This window comes from Vicia villosa, linkage group LG6 (genome assembly GCF_029867415.1).
Source record: "Vicia villosa cultivar HV-30 ecotype Madison, WI linkage group LG6, Vvil1.0, whole genome shotgun sequence".
Lineage (NCBI taxonomy): Eukaryota > Viridiplantae > Streptophyta > Magnoliopsida > Fabales > Fabaceae > Vicia > Vicia villosa.
In genome coordinates, this window is record NC_081185.1 from 18747364 (window position 1) to 18773519 (window position 26156).

General features: G+C 33.4%; 1 protein-coding gene across 7 annotated transcripts; it reads left to right on the top strand.

The window, feature by feature from the left end:
• Positions 1–10003: 10003 nt before the first annotated feature.
• On the top strand, positions 10004–17144 carry LOC131608949 (uncharacterized). 7 transcript variants are annotated; one of them, XM_058880551.1, is made up of 9 exons: positions 10004–12713; positions 12860–12966; positions 13073–13122; positions 13317–13375; positions 13502–13897; positions 14027–14197; positions 14450–14644; positions 15328–15474; positions 15570–17143. In XM_058880551.1, exon 1 carries the CDS (start codon positions 10171–10173, stop codon positions 11599–11601), a length of 1431 nt encoding a protein of 476 aa, XP_058736534.1. In that variant the 5' UTR covers positions 10004–10170; the 3' UTR covers positions 11602–12713; positions 12860–12966; positions 13073–13122; positions 13317–13375; positions 13502–13897; positions 14027–14197; positions 14450–14644; positions 15328–15474; positions 15570–17143. The 7 variants fall into 7 exon arrangements, with proteins under 7 accessions (XP_058736534.1, XP_058736531.1, XP_058736532.1 ...); XM_058880548.1 differs by having other exon boundaries at positions 13073–13897; positions 15570–15765; positions 15879–17144; XM_058880549.1 differs by having other exon boundaries at positions 13317–13897; positions 15570–17144.
• The last annotated feature ends 9012 nt before the right edge of the window (positions 17145–26156 follow it).

Here is a 26156-nt window from a genome sequence, read left to right on the forward strand (position 1 = left end):
CAGGAAGTAGTTGCTCTCAGCTTGTTTGGATGAAACAGATGTTAACAGAATACAATGTCACACAAGATGTCATGACATTATATTGTGACAATTTAAGTGCCATTAACATTTCAAAGAATCCCATTCAGCATAGCAGGACCAAGCACATTGATATTAGACATCATTACATTAGAGATCTTGTTGAAGATAAAACAATTGTCTTGGAACATGTTGCTACAAACCTTCAACTAGCTGATATTTTCACAAAAGCCTTGGATGCAAATCAATTTGAAAATCTAAGAAGCAAACTGGGCATTTGTCTTTGTGAAGGATTCTAGCAATTAATTGAGTGTGAGACCAGCACTATTGCTCTCTTGAATGTCAAATATACTTTGCTGATGGTGGTGATGATCATACTGTTGGTAGTGATGGCTGAGGAGGGTAAGGATGCTGATGCCCGGACTAGTAGCTCCAGTGATGTGGAGATGAGTAAGGAGGATACTGAAGATACTGCTGGTTCTGAAGTGTAAATCTTCATCTGTTGTTTGGCTCCTTTTGTGGCTAGAAAGGGGGAGAAGTGATAGATGATGACTTGGTTGTTGCTGGTTGTTGCTGTTAATGTTTCTCTGGATCCTCTTGTCCTGACAAGGGATATTCTGTTACTTTTGGTTCCTTGGATGTACTATGATTAATCAAGCAGGATGTTGTTGGTTGACAGAATTTATTTCTCTGGATCCTTGTTTCTATTGGCTGCTGTGCGTACTCTAATCTCTGATGGTATCATCTATTATTGTTTTAGCCAAAAATTCGCCAAAGGGGGAGTTTGTAGATGTTATTGATTGGCTGTATTTTTTGGTAAAACAAATAGTGTCTTTATCATGTCAAACCTGGTGTCATGACATGCATTGTTTTGAAGTTTCTCTTGTGCAGGCTTTTTCCTGATGTCAAGGCCGATGTCATGACATCCGAAGCTGCTGTGTTTTATTATGATCTCGTTATGGTTATTTGATCTGTTAAGACTTTGCGCGCCTCTTTTGGAAACTTTGGATATTGTTTTTCAGAACAACGTTATGCGAGGGTTATTCATAGGATCTTTGCTTTATGGAAATGGTTTTAATTAGGTTTAAAACTAATATTGGATCCAAGGCCCAGCTGCTGCAAGGTTATTTATATCAATTGAAGAAGCTGCTGGATGTATGGTTTTTAGGGTTTGCCGTCCAGAAGTTTGTTGTGTTGTTTTTCGTTTGTGCACTAGCTTTTCTTGTAAGCCAAACAATCATCATGATGATTGTCTTGGTCTAGGCGTTGTTGTTTTGAGTTGTAGAAGTACTCGAAGCTTTTAAGCAAGAGTACTATTGTACTTGATCAAAGCTTTTAAGCAAGATCAAGTTGTGTTTTTGAAGAGTGTCTTCTTTTGTCATTCGTCTGTTAGTTCTTCATCACTGCTGTGATTGAGGGGGAGTGAATAGGATCTCTGGTCTAAGTTGTTTAGATTGAAGTTGCATTGGGTAGATATTAAGTGAAAGGCGTAATATTGAGTTGTATTACCTTGAATTGATATTACTTATAGTGGACTTCCTCCCTGGCTTGGTATGCCCCCAGATGTAGGTGTGTTTGCACCGAACTGGGTTAACAATTTTCCTGTGTTGTTTTCTGTTTACACTTTGTTCATTTAGTTAAAAACATTCAGATAGTGATGTCGTGACATCCTGTAAGACATCGCGTGTCTGAGTCCAGAATTTCAAGGTGTTTTGAGGTTTATGGGTGGTTCAAATAACTTGCATTTGATGTTTAGAAGTTGTTAGAAACATCACTTTGCTCAAAAATTGCAAGAGATGGAAGTTGTAAATTCAACCTCTTTGAAAAAGATGAAACTTGCAATTCAAGAAAGAGTGAGAAAACATCTGATTTGGAATTTTTTGGTGTGATTTTGAATGAGGAAGTGATCTCTATTTATAGGCTAAGGGATCTGAAGTTTAAGCCTTGCAAAGATTGAGATTGGATCAAGTTGCTTAAGTGATAAGATTTCACTATTCACACATTAATGCACTAGGTTAAAACTTTTGACCATGGTTAAAACACTTAAGTGTTTTATTATTCCTTCTCAAATCTGATCTTTAGATGCTTTGAATATGCCTTTTGGAGTTGTAATAGGCCATTGCTTGCATCATGTATCCAAAAATGACTTAAACTTTGCAAAAATGACTTATAATTTAAGCAAAATGGCCTATATTGTTAATTTTCAAAACCCTGGCTTCACCCAATATTTTTTCATGTTCTTATACATTTTGGAAAGCTTGTAATGAGATCTACAACTTTCATGTTGAACACTTTTCTTGAATCAAAATGGATATTGGTGATAAATGGCCATGAAATTCGGAAAAAAGTGTTAAAAAACACATAGAAAATTTTCTAAGTTTTTCAAATCTTGACTTTTTGTTGACTTTTTTTTTATATTTCTCATTTTTTATGATCATCTTGATTCATTTGAAATGCTTTGATGATGAGAAATTTTGAATTTCAAAGTTGACCAAAAAAGTCAAAGTTTAACTTTGTTTGCACAGTTGACTTTTTGTCTGATGATTCTAATTTTTCACCTTTGATCAACTATTGCCTAGGAGATGTATAAATATATTAAATTAGGTGAAGATGATTTATTTGATGTCTTGAGGTCATGCCTTGATCCATTAGGTCAAACCCTGAGCCAAAAGTCAATGGCGCACTATCTTCAGTCAAAACCCTAAATTTGGTCATTTCAAAGCCCTTGAGCTTGTTGAAATGAATCTTTAAGGACCAAATGTTAATTATTGATGAAGATGAATCATTTGAGTTGGATGGAGATCCAAACCCTAATTGGTCACAACTTGTACTGATGTGTGATTTCTTGATTAAAACCCTGCTGAGCACAAGAAGCAAACACAAGCTATGTAATTGTTAGTGATGCAATGATGCATATGAGAATGATATGAGGTGGCATCTTAGATCAAAAATTGGGGTATGACAGAAGGGAAAGGATAAAGTGAGCTCGATTCCGGTTCAAAATATGTCGTATCCGCATGTGCCGACAACGAAAGATAATGCACGACATTATAAAAGATTCATGGATATCTTGAAACAATTGCAAATTAACATCCCTTTTACTGAAGCCCTCGAGCAAATGCCGAGGAATGCAAAATTCATGAAGGACATCCTCACAAAAAGGCGCAAGTATTATGAACCAGAAACAGTTGTGCTTGCTCCTAATTATAGCGCCATTATCCAAAGGACTCTTCCAAAGAAAGAGATCGATCTGGGGCGAGTTACTCTTCCCGTGACCATTGGAGATGTTTTTGTGGGAAACGGTCTTATTGACTTGGTCTCAAGCATAAATCTCATTCAGTTGTCAATGATCAAAAGGCTCGGGAATATTGAGTTGAGAGCTATTCGTATGACGCTCCAACTAACCGACAAGTCTATGACTCATCCTCACAGATTGGCCCAAGACGTGTTGGTAAAGGTGGATAAATTCTTTTTCCCGATGGATTTTATTGTCATAGATATGGAAGAAGATGAGGATTCTCCTATTATTCTTGGGCGCCCTTTCATGAAAACCGCTCGTATGATGATAGATGTGGACGACGGTTTAATGAAAGTGCGGGTGCAAAATGAGGAGGTATCTTTCAACTTGTTCGAGGCAATGAAGCATTCCGATGATCGGCATGATAGTTTCCGTATCGATGCATCGGAAGAGGCAACAATGGAAGTTTCTAGGCAAATTCATATAGCATCTCCTCTACCAAGAGCTCTTGGTGAATCCTTTGAGATTCGTACTCTTGAAGAAGAAATGGAGCTTGAGGAATTCTTAAATGAACTTGAAGCTCTTAAAGAGTTGCAACCTTTTATGGAGGAAGAGGAAGTGTTGAAGAAATTTGGAGATGAAGAAAGGATCATTTTCCGCTGCCGTTCATGGATCAACTGTTGGAGCGACTTTCGGGGCAAGCTTTCTATTGTTTTTTGGATGGCTATTCGGGTTACAACCAAATCTCGGTTGACCCAGAGGATCATGAAAAGACGGCATTCACTTGCCCATTCGGAATATTTGCATATCGGAAAATGCCGTTTGGCTTGTGTAATGCTCTGGCCACGTTTCACGTTATACATTATGCAAGCAAGGTTCTTAATGAGGCTCAAATCAATTATGCCACGACCTAAAAAGAACTCTTTGCCATTGTGTATGCGCTTGAAAATTTTCGGTCATATTTAATTGGATCGAAAGACTTGGTCTACACCGACCATGCGGCAATAAAATATCTATTGACCAAGCCGGATTCTAAGCAAAGGCTCATCCGATGGATCCTATTATTGCAAGAGTTCGATCTTGAAATTTGCGACAAAAAGGGTTTGGAAAATTTGGTTGCGGATCATTTATCCCGCTTTGTCAATGTGGAGATTACCAAAGTTGAAATGGAAGTCCGAGAGGAATTTCCGGACGAAAGACTGTTCATGGTGCAAGTGAGACCGTGGTTTGCGGATTTCACAAATCACAAAGCCACCGGATTCATACCGGGGGATCTCACTTGGAATCAAAAACGGTAATTCCTATCGGACACGAGATATTATGTGTCAGATGACCCTTACTTGTTCAAGTTAGGGGGTGATAACATGTTGAGACGGTGCGTCTCAAGTGATGAGGCTAAACGAATTTTGTGGCATTGTCATAATTCGCCATATGGAGGTAATTTTAACGGTTATAGAACGGCGACTAAAGTCCTACAATCGGGATTTTATTGGCCGACTATTTTTAAAGACACAAACCTCCATGCGCGAAACTGTGACATTTGCCAAAGAAGTGGCGGAATAGGCAAACGAGATGAAATGCCCCTACACACAATTTTAGAAGTCGAAGTTTATGATTGTTGGGGCATAGACTTCGTTGGCCCGTTTCCTCTTTCTTTTGTAAACGAGTATATTTTGGTTGTGGTGGATTATGTTTCGAAATGGGTTGAAGCCATTGCGTCACCAAAGGCGGATGGCAAAACGGTGAACATATTTTTAAAGAAACACATTTTTCCCGTTTTGGCACGCCGCGCGTTTTGATAAGCGATGGTGGATCACACTTTTGTAATACACCGCTTGAAAACGTTTTGAAACATTACGGTGTATCGCACAAAGTGGCCACTCCACACCAAGGAGAGCGGGTAACAAGCGTCATAACTGAATTGAACGCTTTGACCTTGCTTGTGGGGGACTTGCAGGATTATATATTTGGCACACTATGACTCGGTCTGTATATATTATTTGAAATTTATTTATTATATTAATAGTTTACGTTGATATGTCGTTTGTTTTGTTCGGCTTTTTCGTTTTGTATATATTATACGTTTTGTATATCTTTCGTACTGGACTATTAGAAAAAACATTAAAAAAAAGAGCCTCCTGCATAATTCGGAAATGCACTTCCGAATTACACTAAAATTTGAAAAAGGTGTTTTCGGAAGTGCATCTCCGAAAACACCCCCCTTTGGTATTTTCGGAGATTCACTTCCGAAGTATGGGAAAATTTATAAAAAAAAATACTTCGGAAATGTATTTCCGAAGCAGGGATAAAGTGGAGTTTTTGCTGGGGATGACCCCATAGGGAGGTGGGTAAAGAAAAAACCTTAAATATTTGCCTATTTAATTGATATGAATTGCGGTGATACAACCATGTATTGTATTGTGTATTTATCAACTTTAACTCTTCTAAAGATTCTTTTTATGACTTAGATTTGTTTGTAAATCTTGTGCTTTATACTTTTTGTGTTGTTCATAATGACTTCACTTTGTTCATGATTTCAAACACAAGGTGGAAATTCATGTCAAGACCACCAACTGAAATAGGTGTCATGTTCACAGACAGTGCTCATATTTGACCAAGTCAAATTCAATTTTTGTTCATATATTGTACAATCTTTCTTTACACTGTGTTTGATTTTGTAGAAAGATAAAGTAAAGAAAGCAGAAGAAAAGAAAGTAGATGGAAAGATCTTCTTTCCATCGTTTGGCACCACTGCAAAAAGGGATAAAAGAATGTTTCATGTGGGGTCCACACAAAAATCCTTTCCGCGCAGGATTAAACGGAAAATCTAATGAGAGACCAATTTTATATTGAAATGACATAAACAACCTTACAACCAACCCTCTTTGAATAATAATATAGAATAATGTAGCACTGATGATTAGTTAATCACATAGATTCTTTTTATTATTATTTTTTAAAAATAATTGACGTTATTCCTTTATTAAAGTAATTAATTTTTATTTTCTTCTACAAACTGCAAAAGTGCCTCATGTTAGATGACAATATAATTATATTTTAAAATTTAAAAGTTAACTATTAATAAATGTTTTAATAACCATTATCTACTTCAAAACTTATTAATCCACAATTATATTTTAAAATTTAAATTGTTTTTAAAACTTTTTTAATTAAATTTGGAAATTTGTTAACTTTATTTAATTAAAATATAAAAAATTTCATTTAAAATTGAAATATAAAAACTTCATTAAAATTGAATTAAAGTTAATTATTTAAAAATTAAATAAAAATCAAAGAAATAGTTAGGGTTATTTTTGTCATTATGGAAAATTTAATCTCTTTTCTTATACTTTATCCAATCAAATACCTTTCCCTCCTTTCACTTTCTCTTATACCAACCAAATATATAATCTTTTCACTCTCCACTCACTTTCTTTCCTTATACTTTCTTTTCTTTTCTTTTCTTTTCTTTCCTTTCACTTTCTTTTATTATCCAAACAAAGTGTTGACATTGTGTTTGGTTTTAATGAAACTTGAAGGAAAGAAAGAGGAAGGATAGAAAGACTAAAGAATATTTCATTTTTCTTTGTTTGGTTTATTATCATGAAGGGAATGAAAGAAAGTATCTGAGTGGGACCCACCAAAAAAGTAATCACTCCAAAATTGGACCGAAAATGAGGCTCCAGTTGCTTTTCTAAATCTAACAACAATGAAGAAACAGAAGCAAAAAAACCAAAGAACATACCTTGACAGTGGTTAGGATGAAGAAGAAGGAGGAGATTCAACACTTGAGAAGGCAATGAGACGTTGAGTTTGTGATCAATATTTGCATATGAACCACAAATCAGATAGTGAAGAGTGTTTATAATGAACTACAAACCGAATAGTAAAGCTAAAATGTATATATAATACTATGGTATAAATACAACATGACAATGCCAAATACAAAGTTAAAGTGTGAAGCTTAACCTCAGCGTACCAAGGTCTGAGGCTGAATCCGATCCAAAAGAAAAAGAGCTTGAATTATAAATACGATGGTATAAATACAAAATGACAAGATAGACGAATAGAAACAAATTACCCATAAATTAATAATCATCTTGTCATTAAGAGATATATTTATAATTTTTTTAATCTGAGCTAATTTGTTGTATCCTGTGTCACTTCATGAAAGTTTTCTTACATTAATAAAAAAATTTAAGTCTTATGTGATCATTTATGTCACTAAAAGTGATTAACATTATTAAAACCTACGAAAAAAAATCTTGATACATTAAAAACCCGTACATCCGCACGGATCAAAGTATATTTAAATTTTTAGAATTCTTTATTTTTTTAATATTGTAATTTATCAATTATTTGTAATATATTTTTAAATTATTGTTGTATTATTATTAACATCAAAATTTTCATTAAGAAAATTGTTAAAATAAAATCCTTATTAACTATAAATATTTGTTGATGTAACATAATTTATTAACAAAATTTAATATAATTTTAAGTACTTAAAATATAATATTGTTAAAGCAACACACACAATCACGATTCATGATATGTAATAACATTTTAAAAACACTGCATTTTCATTTCTCCAATAATGTATGTATATGGCAGTTTGATGAATACATTTTCGACAACATTCATTTGGTCAAGTCAAAGTGAAGAACAACAAACACAAATTAATAAATTTTAATGTTCTCATAACTAAATTCTTTTGCAAAAATTTAGCTTCAAAACACAAGAATTAGCAAGGTAGTACATGTTCAATATTGCCAGCGAATGGTCCTTTTGATTGATACTCATGACAGAAGCCAACTTTCGCCTCTGAATAGCAAGGTAGGCCTGCAATGTGAGATAAAATCATATACATTTATTGCTCAAAATGTGAGAGATCTTTGTTACACTTATCTTTAATATTTTATTTTCTAATCAATTTGAGATTTCTTTCTCATACTTAATTCTTAATATAAATCAACTAAAATCAAATTTAATATCCATAAGAATTTATTTGAATTATAATATTTTGATTTTCCAACCTTTAATTATAGTGTGCATGTAGAATTTCATATTAAAAATATAATTTAATTTGGTTAAAGAAGATAAATTAAATTTAGAAACAAAGTTGTCCAATAAGTAACATGTTCCTAAGAAATTGGTAAAAGATACTCCATATCCTTTTTAGTTACTGAGTTATAAAAGTAATATAAGAATTGTTAACATCAATAGTAAGAAAGCATGCTTGGATGAGGGGATAATCCTTTGTCACAGCAGATCATGTATCATGCTTTAGGATCAATGGTATGTAAATAGTATTGTATTAAAAAAGTAGAAACTTATACAAAAGATGATAGGGTAGGGGTAGTACAATGCAGCGGCTATGAAGTGAACAGATCTGCGAAAAATGACAAACACTACCCCAAGTAAAGATATGATAGTATTTTATATATGCGATTTACCCAGTAAATTGAAATAAAGTGACTTCACTACATGTATTAGTAATTGCCTTAAATCAAACATTGCATACTATGCAAATTAAAATAATTAATATGGCTTAAATGACCAGTCAAATGTCATTTCTTGAAAAATATAAAAAAAAAAAATTTAAAAGCTTTGACCATGATATTTAGGATCACACTAACTTGATATTGTAATAACCTTAGTTTGTAATATAGTTCACATCTGGGTGGACAACGGGCGGTTTAGGGCAGTTTCGGGCCCTAAACCATCATCCGAAAGAACCCGCCGGTTGCTAAATCTCTATCCATTTCCGCCCATTTGAATACTCGGAAAACTCGGGTGGCGGTTCTACGGGTGGCGAGTTATACAGATGGCTTGAAACGGGTGAAAAAGAAGAAGAAAATAAAGTTCTTAGAGTTTGGCTGTTTGCACCGCCGAATGCGTTTGCACCGCCACAACGCAGCCTTCTGACGGAAGTTTATGGCCTTCAGTAACAACCAAACTGCAATAATATTACCTTCTTTTTTACCATAGAAAATGGTGATGGATACACTACAAATAAAATTAAAAAAAGATTATAAACGATTCTATAAACGGTACTCTATGGAGAAAGATAGAGAGAGTTGAGATGCATTCTAGTAAAAAAGAATAAATTTATAAATGATAAGTATTGTGGAAGATAGAGAAACATGTAATATTATAATTTATATTTGTTCTCTCAGAAGTAGTACTATACTACTAGTAAAAAAGTAAAAAATTGTAAAAAATGGCACTGCAATGTAATAATACTGCTAGGCTACTTGTTGTTTAAATATTACTGCCATCAATAGTCATTAGTCTGTCACCTTTTTCCATTTCCACTGACACACGTTTCCTTTTTTAATACTAACAATGTTGCACATCACACCACATGAAAGAATACTACTACCAGTCATTATATTAAATACATGCACTTTATTGTGTGTATGCGGGTTGGTTCAGTTACCGACTGGTATGATTATCAAAATCGGCCCGGCCGATTAAACCCATGTAAAACTGAAACAATTTAAAATGGCAACCCGAAATCCGTGTCCGCCCGCCCAAATGTCAAATTTTACAAACGGGTTTTGCGGTTTCGGGCGGGCCTCGGTTATCTGTCCACCCCTTCACAATTTGAGTTTGTTTAGTTTGATTTGTATAGAAAAGATGCATGTACTTTATGTTGTTTTAAATTGTCAACATGTCAAATCGAGTATGTACTTTAAATATATGCAAACATCAAGAGCTGAAATTATTTTCACAACAGTGAAATGGAGCAATTTTCGATGCATATTATCTAATAAACAAATAGTACAGAACTATTACACAGAGACCCTAATCTCCTATTTAAGTTCTTGCTCACCAATCCACACTCACAGCATTTCATTTTCATTTCAGCCCCTAAACCAAATCACCCTTCCATCTCTGTTGATATTACTATGCCTGCTCGCAGAGTTCGAAATAACAGGGGAGAGCCTAACCTCTCACAAATTGTGTTCAGGCAGGGCGGAGCCGGAGACCTCCAGCAACAACGATACCGCGAATTCTACCAACGTTCAATAACATCTACGCGATACGTTGATGAGAATTGTTTACGCGATTTGGGGATGCTCGATACTGTGCAGCGGTTGCTTGATAAATTGGGTCTCACTAAAGCATGCACACTAAACTTACCCACCTATGAAGCATTAACCTTGGAATTCTTAAGTTCCTACTCCTACAACACACCTCCTGGTGCTGGTATGCATCTTACCGGAGCAGCGAATTTCAGAATGTTTAACACAGAATATACTGTGGATCAAGAGACTCTGAGTGAGATACTCCAGTTCACTCGTGGAGAAGATGTGAATTACCGAATTCCTCCGGAAATGGATTGGACAGCAACATCATTCGCAATATGGGAACGTATAGCCGGTGAACGTCCTGCTGGTTGGGACGAACTTCTCTCCACTCATATCCACAATCCTTGCATCCGTTACTTTCACCGCATCTTAGCTAATACCATTTTTGGAAGAACCAACAATAACAGGGTAAATTCCAAGGAGATGTTTTTCTTTCACTGCGCTTTTGCACGGAACTGCAGGATAAACGCTAGCTCGTTTCTCATGGCTCACATTCAATCTCTTGTCGCGAGGGATGGAACTAATGTACCTTTCTGTATTGGAGGTATAGTTACAAGTATAGCACTCCATCTGAACTTGGGGGACAAATTGCAAAATTTACCTTCACTACCAGCCGTTTTTATGGATATCGACAACTGTCGAGCTGGTCACCTTATCAAGGTAAGAGAAGAAGGAGGATATAATCTCATGGTGCGGAATAGGAAAGTTCCGAGCGTCATTTTGCCAAATCCAGCCATTACCAGATTAACCGATAGGAACAATTGGTTATACGATCTAGATGCACCTGCCCCTGGTGCAAATGTGCAAGACATCGAAGGTGGGGCGCATATTGATGAGCCTGATGAGATAGAGCAGGGTCCACCTGAAGAAGATCAACAACCACCTGCCCGACAGGTTGCAAGCACCTCCACCCGACGCCGTCGACGAAGTGACCGTGCTCCTGCTACTAATGATGACATTCTAGCGGCCATTATGCAAAGAAACGAATTGGATGCTCAGAGAGATGAAAGGAACCAGACACAGCTTACTAATATGATGAATCTCATGCAGCAAATCCAACACGAATTGGCCAACCAAGGAGAGCAGGTAACAGGCGTCATAACTGAATTGAACGCTTTGACCTTGCGTGTGGGGGACTTGCAGGATTATATCCATCAGGTGGGCATACCGGATCATCACGTGGCACAAAATGGACGGGGTCGAGCAAGGACTCCTGGTAGAGCACGTGGCAGAGGCAATGAGGGATGATTTTTCAGTTTTCTACCTTCCTTTCTTTGCATTGGAGACAATGCTCAGTTTAAGTGTAGTTTAAGTGTAGCTCAGTATTAGACAAATTCTGTTTGTTTCAAATGATGGTTGGTGGTTTTGCCATGATAAAAAATAGTCTTTTAACCTCTTGTAGGTAGTTGTTGTTATTTAACCACTTATATGGTAGTTACTTTACATAAAAGTGTCTGATACATTGAGATTTGAAGTACTTATTCTATCAATATTTCTTGCATGATTAGTTTTGGGGTCAATTAATACTTATTCTAACAACCTTCCATATCATGAAAGTCTGATTGTGTTTCATCTTCTTTAACTCCATTTCAATCAATTTCTTGTTTTGAATTTGTCAGATGAAGGAGTTTGGAGAGCAAGTATGAAAAATATCGTTTTAAAGAAATATTTACTTCATTTTAAAGTTTTTTAATGGAGAAATTGGTATCTGCACTATTCTTTTAATCATATCTTATTTATATTTGTATAAAGTATGTATTGTGTGATTCTCTCGATTGACAGATTATAATTAGTGCACTTGGTTTACTTATGATTTGAGTTTTTCGCAGGTTGGGATATCAGGATCATTACTCCGAAACAAATGAATATCCAACATTTTTGATTTCAGATTGGTGGCTCACTTTCTGTCATCAGGCATTTCAGGTGTTGCTCGTCGGGCGGTGCTGGAGCCTTCTTCGGTTAGTCTTGTAGCTGCTATTCTCATGGGTGTCGTCGTTCCACCCCGTTTGTTTGCAGAATTCTGTTCTCTTTTCGGTCTTCTGGCGCAATAGTTTGTTTAGGGAGCTGTTGGAGTGTAATGGTTCGGGAGTTGCGTGATCACCGGTTATTATCCATCGTTGTTAGTGATTGAATTATAGTTTTTAATGTTTTATATGTTTTAACGATTTCGTTTAATTTAGGTACAGGTCTGGGGCAATCCACGCCGAGCATGGCTGCATTTACAAAGGCAAGGGTTGTGGCTGCTAAGATTTTCGAAATAATCGCTCGCAAGCCTGGAACTGACAGAAATAGTGAATCAGGATTGGAATTGGAGACGGTTACTGGACTTGTGGAGCTGATATCAATCCCACTTCTGGGCTGTAAGTTGTTGTGTTTCTCATATTTTATTCATACCACTACTCTGCTTCTTTGTAATATCTTCCTCGATTCTGATTTGTTGTGTTTTTGTTGTGTAAATCTTGATTTTAAATTAAATCTTCATAATCTGTTATTTGTAATGCGTTAGGTTTCAAAGCTTCGTGAGAGTAAATCAAATGATAAGCGAGTTTCAATGTTTACGACAATGAAGAGACTCTATTTGAGAGCGGACCGTGGATGGAAGCTTTGCAAGCGGTAGATTTCCAACATAAAACCTTTTCTGTTTCCAATTTGCTGTTGGACAGCATTGATTTTTAACTATTTTCCATTGGTTTTCCCGTTTTTCTCAAATTTGCGGTAGGGTTGGCCATGAAGGTTGCCATCAAGATGGAATTTAGGATCACACAGCCGGTAACATTCACTCATTGGCGTTTCCCTTTTGAAAACAATTTTTATCTCAGATATTTCATTAGTCTACGAATATAGGTTTATGATGTGAGCAAACTGTATTATATGATGTAATGATTTGTTCAAAGCTGTTGATTCTTACATTTTCTTTTACTTTCTGATTCTGATTTTGTGCCGACTGTTTTGGTTGAACCAAGAACTGGAAATACCAGACCGGTTCTTGTCCTAACGCATGCTTGGTGCAAACCAGATGCAGGTATCATTTAACCTAACCTATCATACTATTGGATATTAGGAATTAAGTCACTGAGATGACATGTCTTTGCTGTTATTATTATTGTCACAACTACTAATGTAAGTCAACTACTCTTCAATTTCGCAGAATTCTGAATATGATAAATTTTGGACCAACTATAAGGAATTCACTATTTTTAACCCTTATTTGTTTGCCTAAAAGTAGCAACATGACTGGTAAGCCTTTGACATGTTTGTAATGCATCACTGTTTCTGCACAACTATTGGAACGACACTGAGGTTCAAAAGCACACCATCTGGCTGCTACTACAATTGTTGCTCGGGCTGCAATCGTTCAAACAAGAATACTTCACTGCCTTTTCAATGAAATTGTAACGGTTTCAATGTCATCGAAGTAACAAAGTATAAAATTGAGATTGAAGTTCAGCACGATGGACATGTCTGCTCCTTCACGTTTTGGGACAAAGCTCGTGTCCCAATTGTTGGCATTACAGCTGCCAAGTTGAGAGCTATAATGAAAGAGGTAAGTATCTTATGCACACCTTTATAACTTTTCTGTGCACCATATTTCTAAACATATTTATTTCTGCATATTTATATTGTCGACGACATTGATCTTAAAAGGATTAAGAATTCAGTATTTGTCGTGTAGGCTGGGGAAGATCACCCACAAATATACGCTATCCACCTTGACAGTCTACTGAAGCAAAAGTTGGCCTTTCATGTGAAGTATTCCACCTTCTACAAACAATGCTCGATTGTCATGCTTAATAGAGATGAACACGTGTACAACATGATCCATGAATATATGAACCCAAATGAGGTAAATGATATACCCTATGTAAAAATCATTATGGAAATGCAGTCATGAGGAGTTGAGTTAATAATAATAATGTTATATGAATATAACACACTTCAAAGGTGTCTCTGTTTGAAAATTTTGCTACAAATCCAACATCTCAAAACAACCATAATATGGTAACCTATTTTTATGTTATGTTATTCTATTCATTGCTATTTTATCACACAATTACCTCGACTGGTAGCATTTTTATTATATCTGCTGTTTGAACAGATCCTATCTACTGAGCTCACTTTGTATAAAACAAGCTCTACGAATACACCACCACCATCTAAGAGGGATGATGCCACCATTAGATATGATGATGCGCCTCCAACCATGTATCTAACACCACAAAATTCTTCCACATAACTGAAACACATGAAGAAGGAGTGATATGGAGGAGTAATTTGGAACACCTTCTGTAATGTTAGCTACTATTTTCTCTTTCAACTTTTTTTGTAATGTTCCTTAACATTGAAATGTGGAAACCTCTAAATGCAATTAAGAACCTGTTGCATAACATTTCCGCTGCCGCGTTTTGTCTTCGTTAACTAGTCCATTTGCTATTAAGACCTTATCTCATGTAAAAATTATCATTTTCATTTAACCACAACTATCATTTATGGTTTAAGAGTGAAGTCTGTTAACAACCTCATGAATACTCATGTTGATGTGTAACTATGCATGGTCTTTTGAATGAACAATCACATTGTTGATGCCATCGATCTTTATGGTCTTTAGAATGAACAAAGATACTAGCGTTATTACTGATCATTCAAACTATATTATATGCTTTCAATCTTTATGGTCTGTGATATTGTCAACAAACTTACTGCATCACAAAACATTGTTTGTTTAATAGTTTGCTTTTGCTTCAGCATGCCTGTACAAAATCTGAGCCCATTTTAAATAGGTTATATCTCAAATTTTTCAAACATGCAGTGCCAGATTGTTTGTCATGCATTTATATTGTTGGCATAAGTGCACTGCAAGTTGTTTCACCCTGAAGAATATCAGTACAGACATGCTATTTTGATATGTAGATTTCTATGTTAATAGTGTTAAATGAAGGATTTTGCTGAATTCTATGTCCGAGTATGATTTTGCAGCTGAAGCAGATTTGTTCAAAGCACCTGAACCGATTATTGAAGAGTCAGAGATTGATCTGGATCCCATGACAGCAGCCATCTCAATGAGATATCAAATCTCACTCTGATTAATTCTCCATCCTCGAATGTTCCTCCTGTTTATAAGAGGTTCGTCGTTTCCTCTTTGCGGTGTCTATTATCAATCTATGGCATTGTGTTTCCGAGTTTTCTAATATAATGTTTTCGAATTTTCTAATATATAGAAATTGAATGCAACAACATTGTTGTTCGAGGCATCACGATTCTCGCGACTGATTATGGTTTATGGTTTATGACGCACACTCTTGCAAGAACAAGCAGATTGAGGACTGTTATATAGTGTCCTGGGATGACTGTGTGGCTGTGAAGAGTGGTTGGGATGACTATGGTATACCTTATTGAATGCCGACTACGCAGCTGGTAATAACAAGGCTCACTATGATGTCTCATTTAGTGGTTTTAAGCTGTTAGTGATATTGTTTTTTCCATTTTTGGTTTTCTGGGTACATTTGCTTGTGCTGTTGGTTTATCAGCTGCACTTAATCTGGGTTGCAAACCTGTTAGAACTTCAAGAACTGATCGGCTGCACCGCTAGGGCTGGGTTCGAACCTAGGACCTTTGGTTAAGCTGGAAGAGACCCTCTAAATATATATGAGTTTTGCTAAGATAGAACCATTTAATTTTTAGAAGGAGTACTTTAGGAAACTATAATTAAAAAAATAGTTAAATGTACTCTAAGATGTATGTTATTAAAACACTTCTTTAAAAAATAGAAGTGAGTGTAAGTTAACATCTTTTATAGACATTTACTAAAATAGATCCATTTATTTTTAGGAGTGTGTTAGCAAATAATAATTAAAATTTATAAATACACTCTAAGGTGCATATTGCTAAAACAATCCTTTATAAAAATTAATTGGTCTATCTTAACAAAACTCATTAAATACTGGTATGTTTGTGAAAGATTCATAGGATACAATGCAAGATGCACCAAACCGTTTTTTGTTCAATGCTCGCAAAACCTAGTTTTATATCAGTGGCTACTCAAGCGCTACCAGGGGCGGAGCCAGGACCCTGGGCCAGGGGGTTCAAAATCTTTTTCTATCAGTGTCAACGGGAGCATGAGGTAAACCTATTTTTCTTTTGAATGGTTTCAATGTAGGCTAGAAATTAGAATTCAGTTCCCAAGCTGATAAAATTATATCTTTGTTACAGGAAATAGTGGAATATCTTTGTTGGAGAGAAATAAAGTAGAATATCTTTGTTGTAGAGCTATATATTTACTATATAGGTTAATTACTATATAGGTTCTGAGGTGATATTTACTTATAGTTAATTATATTTGCTGCGTATCATTATTTATTATCTCTCAACTGATTGATTGATGAGTTGAATATAAATTTGCTATTATTATTTAAGTATCTAAATTCAATGGAATCAATAGCCTCAAACTCAACTCATTGCAAGAAGACACTAAGAAGGTATGGGTGTTTTCTTTTTCTTTAGTTTTCTCTATTATCAAATATGATTTGTTCTCTTTTTCTTTAGTTTTCATGCAAAAAGATAAAACTTATGCTATAATTTATTTGTCAATAGTTCAAACTCTGAGTTTGGATGTTGGTTTGTGAGTTAAGGGTGGAGTGTTGTTAGATAGTGGTGTTGAGAGAATGTGAAGAAAATGAAAATTGAAATTCATACATCATCTTTTGAAATATATACAACCTAACAACCTTGAAATCTTGTATAATAGCTTTGGTTCGGAATGTTGTTGTCCACTACCTTCTTTAATTGTTAATTGAGTATGAGTTAAAGTTTTTGGGTTTATTTTAAATTTTTCAAGATTTTATTAAGAAGAATGATTTTTCTTGTCAGTAGTTTTAATTCCGACACTGAAGCATCGGAATCTTGTAATATTCAACCCTTGAAACGGCGTAGAAAAGTTGGTTTCAATCTCTTTTGATTTTTGAATAAATATTGATGTATGAATTAAAACTAAAGATTTAATCATTCGGTTGGTTTCAATCTCTTGTTTCATTTATAATCGAATGATTAGATCTTTAGTTTTAATTCATACATCAATATTTGTTCAAAAATCAAAAGAGATTGAAACTAACTTTTCTACGCCGTTTCACGGGTTGAATATTACAAGATTTCGATACTTCAGTGTCGGAATTAAAATTACTGACAAGAAAAAATTAAAGACAAAAAATCATTCTTCTTAATAAAATCTTGAAAAATTTAAAATAAATCTAAAAATTTTAACTCATACTCGGTTAACAATTAAAGAAGGCAGTGAACAACAACATTCCGAACCGAAGCTATTATACAAGATTTCAAGGTTGTTAAGTTGTATATATTTCAAAAGATGATGTATGAATTTCAGTTTTCATTTTCTTCACGTTCTCGCAGCACCACTATCTAACAACACTCCACCCTTAACTCACAAACCAACATCCAAACTCAGAGTTTGAACTATTGACAAATAAATTATACCATAAGTTTTATCTTTTTGCATGAAAACTAAAGAAAAAGAGAACAAATCATATCTGATAATAGAGAAAACTAAAGAAAAAAAAAACCACCCATACCTTCTTAGTGTCTTCTTGCAATAAGTTGAGTTTGAAGCTATTGATTCCATTGAATTTAGATACTTAAATAATAATAGCAAATTTATATTCAACTCATCAATCAATTAAGTAGTTGAGAGGTAGTAAATAATGATAGGCAGCAAATATAATTAACTATAAGTAAATATCACCTCAAAACCTATATAGTAAATATATAGCTCTACAACAAAGATATTCCACTTTATTTCTCTGCAACAAAGATATTCCACTATAACAAAGATATAATTTTATCGGCTTGGGAAACTGAATTCTAATTTCTAGCCTACCTTGAAACCATTCAAAAGAAAAATAGGTTTACCTCATGCTCCCATTGATGCTAGCCACGGATAGAAAAAGAGTTTGAACCTCCTGGCCCAGGGTCCTGGCTCCGTCCCTGGTGGTAGCGATTGAGTAGCCACTGATATAAAACTAGGTTTTGCGAGCATTGAACAGAAAACGGTTTGGGGGCGATTGAATCGATTGGGATTTGGATTGGTGTTGGGGGTGAGGGTGGTCTGGTTCGGGGATGGAGGTGGAGAGAGACGGAGGAGCGATTGAACATTGACGGCTCGTTTGATTGAGTTTTGATTTTCTCTTTTTAAAAATGATTTTATAAATTAGTTTTAGAAAATTGTGTTTAAGAAAAATAATGAAATAAAATCTGTTTGGTAGCTCTGTTTTTAAAAAAAAAAGTTTAAAAACTTGTTTGGAGAAATTGTTTATGATTTCTAACTTTTTTAAATGTATATTTAATATTTTAAAATAAAATACCTCTAATACAAATCAAAGTTGTATATAATTTTATCAATTGAATAAGATAAGCTAATATACAACCTGATTATATATATACAGAAAGAAAAAAAAGATGCACTGAAAAAAAAACTTATGGTTTTTAAAAGGTTATGGAACACAAGTCGAATCGTACCTTGATAATCATGTGCCAAACCCATTTTTATTTTTGGGTCCATTTTAATATATATATATATATAATCGTTGATCAAGAAGAATATACGGCTCTTAGACCAACAAGTTGATTTGCTACTTCACTGTCAACCTTTTGACCTAAAAAAAGTAGTCTTTCTTCATAAAGTTGATTGCATAACTCAATCCATGAAGCGTCCTCATCGTCAGGAAGTAAAAATCATTACTTTGAGTATCAAACAGTTGGTTTTCATATCTATGCACACGAGATTTTGAAGGATATATATATATATATATATATATATATATATATATATATATATATATATATATATATATATATATATATATATATATATATATATATATATAAGTGAACACATAGTTGTTTAGAATTGTCTTAAAGTTTTAGGATTGTTGTGATATTAGAGCAAATTCACGTATGAATGGTGAAGAGTGAATTTAATGTCCACTCTTAATTCAAGGGTTGAGATATTTATAAGAAGAGAATTTCTTCACCCACCTCCTAACCTTCTTGCTCACCCCTGGTGAATTTACAACACTATCCCTTGTTTCGGAAGTTCATTTCCGAAAAGGTACTTTTTTTGAAAAAAAGGTATTTTCGGAAATGAACTTCCGAAAATGTGTTTTTTTAATATAAAATATTGATTTCGGAGATGCATCTCCGAAATAAAGTTACATTTTCAGAAAATGTGGTGTTTCGGAAGTTCATCTCCGAACTCACCCCCCTTGGGAGAGGGAGGTGTTTTCGGAGATGCATATCCGAAATATTCCAAGACCAAATTGGTCTTGGAATGTTTCTGATATACACTTCCGAAATAATTCAATAATTATTAAAAAATTAAAATCAAGGTGAATCAATAATTTTCTCAAGATTCTTACTTAAAATAATTTTCTCCTATTTTTAGTAATAAATAATTTCCTGTCTAATAAATCATAATTCCCTATTCTCATACATAAAATAGATTTTTCACATTTTTGTAGAACTATCTAATTATACTTCATATAAAAAAAATCATAATGCTAAATATTTTTGAATTTTTTTTTAATATTATTTAAATTTAATCATATTGATTCACTTAATATAAATAATAAAGTTGTTTCATTTTTAAATATAATATATACAAATTCACAAAGTGTCTATAAAAAATATACAAAAACTAAATAATAATTAGCATAATAATTTTATTGTGAAAAAAAATATATAATTGTATTTGAAATAATTGTGAAATTTGTTTCAAATAATGAATACACGTTTTTTTAATTAAAAAATCACATTTTTTTCTTAATAAATAATAAAAATAATGTATTATAATTAATAATAATAATAATAATCACGTAATTTATATTAATTTTTCTTAAAAATACGTGATTTTTAATATTTATTTGTAGGAAATGTTATTTTTTATTAAATAATGATTTATCTCAATTTTAAACAAATGAAAATTTTGATAATTAAGAAAAATTATATTCTACAAACTTATTTTAATTTTTAATTTTCAAATTATAAATTTTTTAATATTAATAAATAATAAACGTTATATTGAAATAAAAAAAAATCTGACCTTCAATCAAATTTTGTTATTTTTATTTAAATAAATTTATATTATATATACTTTATATACACTATAAAAATTGTTATATTTTTAAATAGTGCGTTAAAAACTATATAAACAGTAAATATAAAAACAAACAAGGATTAATGATTAATCCAAAAATATTATATAAAGTGAAAAATGAAATTGATAATATTTTGTAATCATTTTTAAACATTTTAAAAAATATTATATATATTTTTTATTTTTACATATTTGTGTGCTTATTATTCATTATTTATGCACAATTTGAGCATTATTTTTTATTCTATTTAAAATTGAAACAATTTTATTATTTACTTTAATTAATTGAATATGATTTTTTTAAAGAAAATAAAAACGTGAGTTTTGTTTTAAAATAAGAATATGTTATTTTTTTATAAAGATTAACAATTATTATAAATATATAAATAAAAAATTATAACTTATTTTGTAAGTGAAATTATTTTAATTTTGATAATTAAAATTATTTTAAATTTTAAAATTTGAATTAGGATAGAAATATATAATAACTATTATTCATAACTCATAAATTATATCAAAATATATAATTATTATTATTTATTACTCATAAATTATATCAAATTTATGATATGTGAATTAATTAATATCCTAAAATTAATTTTTGGGATTTTTTAAGATTTTTTTTTGTTGTTTCGGAGATGCATCTCCGAATTAGTCAAAATCCCAATTTTTGGGATTTTTTCGGAAATGCACTTCCGAAGTCGGAAAAAATTTTGAAAAAAAAAATATTTCGAAAATGCATTTCCGAAGCGGGGTAAAATGGGTTTTTCGCTGGGGGTGATCCCATAAGGAGGTGGGTAAAGAAATTTTCTATAAGAATCTCTTGAGCTTGGTTTTCAAGACCTCATAAAACGGTTACAGTATTCTTCTCTCTAAAGAGCATGAGAATGACGTCGTTATTCCTCCTAAGATCCTGGAGGCCGTGACTTCCTCTTTTGGCTAACTCCCATACCATTATGAGATAAAGTCACGCCATTTACCACATTTTGATAAGTGGCCGAGTGTACAATGAGTGCGCACTATAATAAATGGACACACAAATTAAGAAACGAGTTACTATTAGCCATGTTCTATGGCGATATATATGATCCGCTCACCTTTGGTGCATCTTGCATTGTATCCTACGAATCTTTCACAAACATATCAGTATATAATGAGTTTTGTTAAGATAAACCAACTAATTTTTACAAAGGAGTGTTTTAGCAATATGCACCTTAGAGTGTATTTAATAAATTTTAATTATTATTTGCTAACATACTCCTAAAAAGTAAATGGATCTATTTTAGCAAATGTCTATAACAGTGGCGGAACTAGTGGCGGAACTAGAAAATGTATATTGAGGGGGCCATACTGTAAAGTTGAATTTAATAAAAAGAAGCTCTCTATCTTAAACAATTGTTTCATAGTGAAATAGAAAACATGGAAAAATTTATTAATAAGTTTTTGAGTTCGATTCCTCTCAAAGGCATTTTTAAAAACAAATTAATAAAATTGCAAAAAAATGTCTTCCAAGAATCGAACTAGAGACACGTATCTAGGGCTGGCAATGAACCAAACTAACTCGAAAATAGGTCAGAACTCGATTCGAAAATTAAATTGTTGAACTAGGCGGTTCATGAACCAAATGAGCTGGGTATGAGCTAAAAACTAAGTTCGTTAACTAATTGAGCTGAACTTGAACTATACATAGTTCGACTCGTTAGGTTCATGAGTCAACTCGATTATATATGAGATAGATTATATTGTCTTTAAGAGTAGGCTTGAAGATTTGCTCTAAATTTTAGTATCATATTTTATTTTAATCTAACGGTTATAATTGATAATTTATATTTTCAATTTAGAAAAATATTTCTATAAATAATTATACAAATAAAATAAACATCGTATAAATTCCAATCTTATAACTTTTATTTTATTTCTATATTTTAAAATATCAAATATATATATATATATATATATATATATATATATATATATATATATATATATATATATATATATATATATATATATATATATATATATATATATATATATATATATATATATATATAAAAGTAGACTTTAAAAAATTATTTTTAAGTCTGTGAAATAAGAGAGTTGAATCTAACAAGAGTAGTCCAACGAGTTGAACCGAGATATTCGTGAACTTCTAACAAGTCGAGTTTGAGCTGAAAAAAAGTTCGTGATAAACTCGAACTCGAACTCAAACTCGGCCAATTCTTAACGAGTCGAGTTTGAGCTGAAAAAGAAGTTCGTCTTAAACTCGAACTCGAACTCGGCCAATTCTTAACGAGTCGAGTTTGAGCTGAAAAAGAAGTTCGTCTTAAACTCGAACTCGAACTCGGCCAATTCTTAACGAGTCAAACTGAGCTGAGACGAGTTCGACTCGACTCATTTCCAGCCCTACACGTATCTAAAATACAACACTCTTACCACTGCAACAAATATGTCTACCGATGTAAAACTGTAACCAAATACAAGTATTTATTGAAGTTTTGAAAAGTTTGGGGTGGCCATGGCTATCCCCTGTCCAACTGTAGTTCCGCCACTGGTCTATAAAAGATGTTAACTTACACTCATTTTTTTTAAAGAAGTGTTTTAATAACATACATCTTAGAGTGCATTTAACATTTTTTTAATTATAGTTTTCTAAAGTACTCCTTCTAAAAATTAAATGGTTCTATCTTAGCAAAACTCATATATTTAGAGGGTCTCTTCCAGCTTAACCAGAGGTCCTAGGTTTGAAACCGCCCTAGGAGTGCAGCAGTGTTAAATCTCTTGAGAGAGAGTTTTGCTGTCTATTGTAGTCCTCATCGGCTCGACGGTTAGTCTCTGTAGTTATGCGCCTTATTTATAAAAAAAAACTCATATATAATATTTTTATTTATTATTAGTTTAATTTGTTTTATAAAATTCAAATCAATATTATTTAATTTATTTTGGTTGCAAAATCTTCCTGCAGCTTCCGAGGTTTATATATTAATTCGTTAATGGTGATAATTATTACACAAAATAATATAGTCTCAATAAAAAAGAAGGTTAAAAATACTCAACTAATTTTGGTAACAATACGGTAATGGGATCAAGAAATCTGTTGAATGGAAATATTCCTTTGTGGTACACATTCCTACCGTGAAATCGTGGTAGGTATTGAGATCTCTTCACCTCCTTAAACCGATTGATACCAAAATTGTTGTCACCATAATAACCAACCTCAACAACAACTTCATCTGGTAAACCGTAATAGACCTCCAGAAGTGGCCACCCACTTATTATCATGGGAAGTTCTGAATTTTTGTTATATATTAATTCTTGATGGACACCTTCACCTTGGTTGTTCAAAACCGTCCAACTTTTGATTAATTCATCTTTGTATTCGTTAACAAACGATTCATCATAGAGGAGGTCAAAAGAACACATATTTATCTCTTTAACTTCCTTCCAGTCGTAAATTCAGACCTGCTAGTTCCATTAGTGGGGGAACTATTAATTAACTTACTATGATTCTGCTAAAAATCTTTTCGAAATCTTTTCTAATCCGCATTCCAGACTTGGGAGCAACTATTGAAATTAATCTAAACTTGGATGGACAAACAAATATCTTTGTTGTTTCCAGTTGGGAAAGCCATAAGCCATATTTCAAACAAGCAAAATACATTCTCCCTCCGTTCCTTTTTAAGTGTCGTTTTAGAATAATTTTTTTTTCCTATTTAAGTGTCGTTTTATAATTTAATGTTATAATTTGTCATTTATACCCTTATGTTTCAATAACTCTACCTCAATTTTTTCAGTTAGTTATTGAAAAAAAAGAGTGTATGATTGAATTTATTAGGAAAGAGAAAAATAAATAAGGATATAATAGGAAAAATAACTCTAATAATCCACTATCTTGGTTGAAGAGTTTTTTACTAAAACGACACTTAAAAAAGAACGGAGGGAGTAATATACTAGACACTCTTACCGAGAAGGTAAGTCAATTTTATTGTCTTATTCACCAATAGACATTCAAAGCTATTGTACATAGTGTAATTTTTAATTGTTGTTATTAGCAAATAATTTGGAAGCCGTACAAATTAGATCTTCATCATCCTATACTAAAGGCTCTGGAAATGTGTGTGGTTGTATGAAGCAATTGAGAGGGTAAGAAATAGGCCTATTAAGGAATAATAATAATAATAATATTATTATTATTATTATTATTATTATTATTTGGTTAAAAGGAATACAAGAATAGAAATTAGGTTTTGTTGGAAGAATAAGGGTTTTGAGTTTTTGGAAGATTGATCGTAAAACATATGTTGCAAGGAACAGTTCCAGAAACAGATCGAGGAAAGTTGCAGACAAAGGGAACGAGGTTTTGGCAAGGGAAGAATCGATTGAGGGTTTGCTAGGAGATGAACCGAGGAGGAAAAGGCTTGGACTCGATCAGATATTAGAGGCGATCTCCAATCCAAGGTAAGGGTGGGGTTCGAATCTTATAACCGGGATTGTGATAGTTGATACGTGGGATTGGGATTAGGTGATTTTCTATTGTGATGAAGTTTGTTGTGTTTGATTCCGATAAACTTTTGTATTTCCTATTGGTGAAACCTTGTTGAATGGAAAATGGTGTATAATGTTGCCGTTGAAATTGTGTTGCTCTGGGATTCAAATAATTGGCATACTGCGTAAGTGGGTCATTGATTCGGATGGATGCAGTTTTCACTGGTCCAAATAAATCAATGTGAAGAAGTTCTAATGGCCTAGAGGAAGAAACAACATTTTTTAATTTGAAAGAAGGTTTTGAAAATTTTCCCTTCTGACATGGCTCACACAGAAATTCTGAGTTGAACTTCAAACTAGGAAGTCCTCTGACTAGATTGAGTTTGTTCAGTTGAGAAATATTTCTCATGCTAACATGCCCCAACCTGTAACACTCTATTTATTTTCATAATTTAATTTAATTAATTTAAATAAATTATGGGGAATTATTTGGAATTATGGAAGACTATGAGGAATTAAGCAATTGGGCTTGTGTTGTAGTTAGTAAAGAGGGGGTGCATTGATAGGCCCTATTACTAATTAAAATAAGGTTATTTCAATTTTAATAAAATAGGAGGAGTTGTGGAATAGAGAGGGTTACAGCATTTTGGGAAAAGAAGTCTGAACGTGAAAAGAGAAGAGGAGCGGAGAAGTGCGACCGAGGAAGAACGAAGAATCAACCTTCAGGTAAGGGGGGACTCTTCCGTTTATCTTCTATTATGGGATTATAGGTGGTAGGATAGGATTTGATCATGTTATTCGGATCAATTGGGTTATGCTCAGGTTGTAGAATTGTTAGGTTTTGGGAGGATTGATGCATAATGATTATATTGATCATGTATTGGTGATAATTGGATGTTTGAATGTATTATAAACGTGTTATAATATGTGCTATTTCACTGTATGCGAAATCTGGTTGGAATGAGATTTGTTTGGTAGTGATTCGGTGAAAGAGGGACGAAATCGCAGGCTGATTTCTGCTATTCGGAGCGCAGGAAATCGCCAGTTCGCGCCGCGTCCAGGAGTTGGCGCCGCGAACTGCGTGGCAGAAGGCCAGGAAGTGTTGTTGTGCTCAGTACGCGCCGCGAGGGTATGGCCGCGCCGCGAAGGCGTAGTTTCT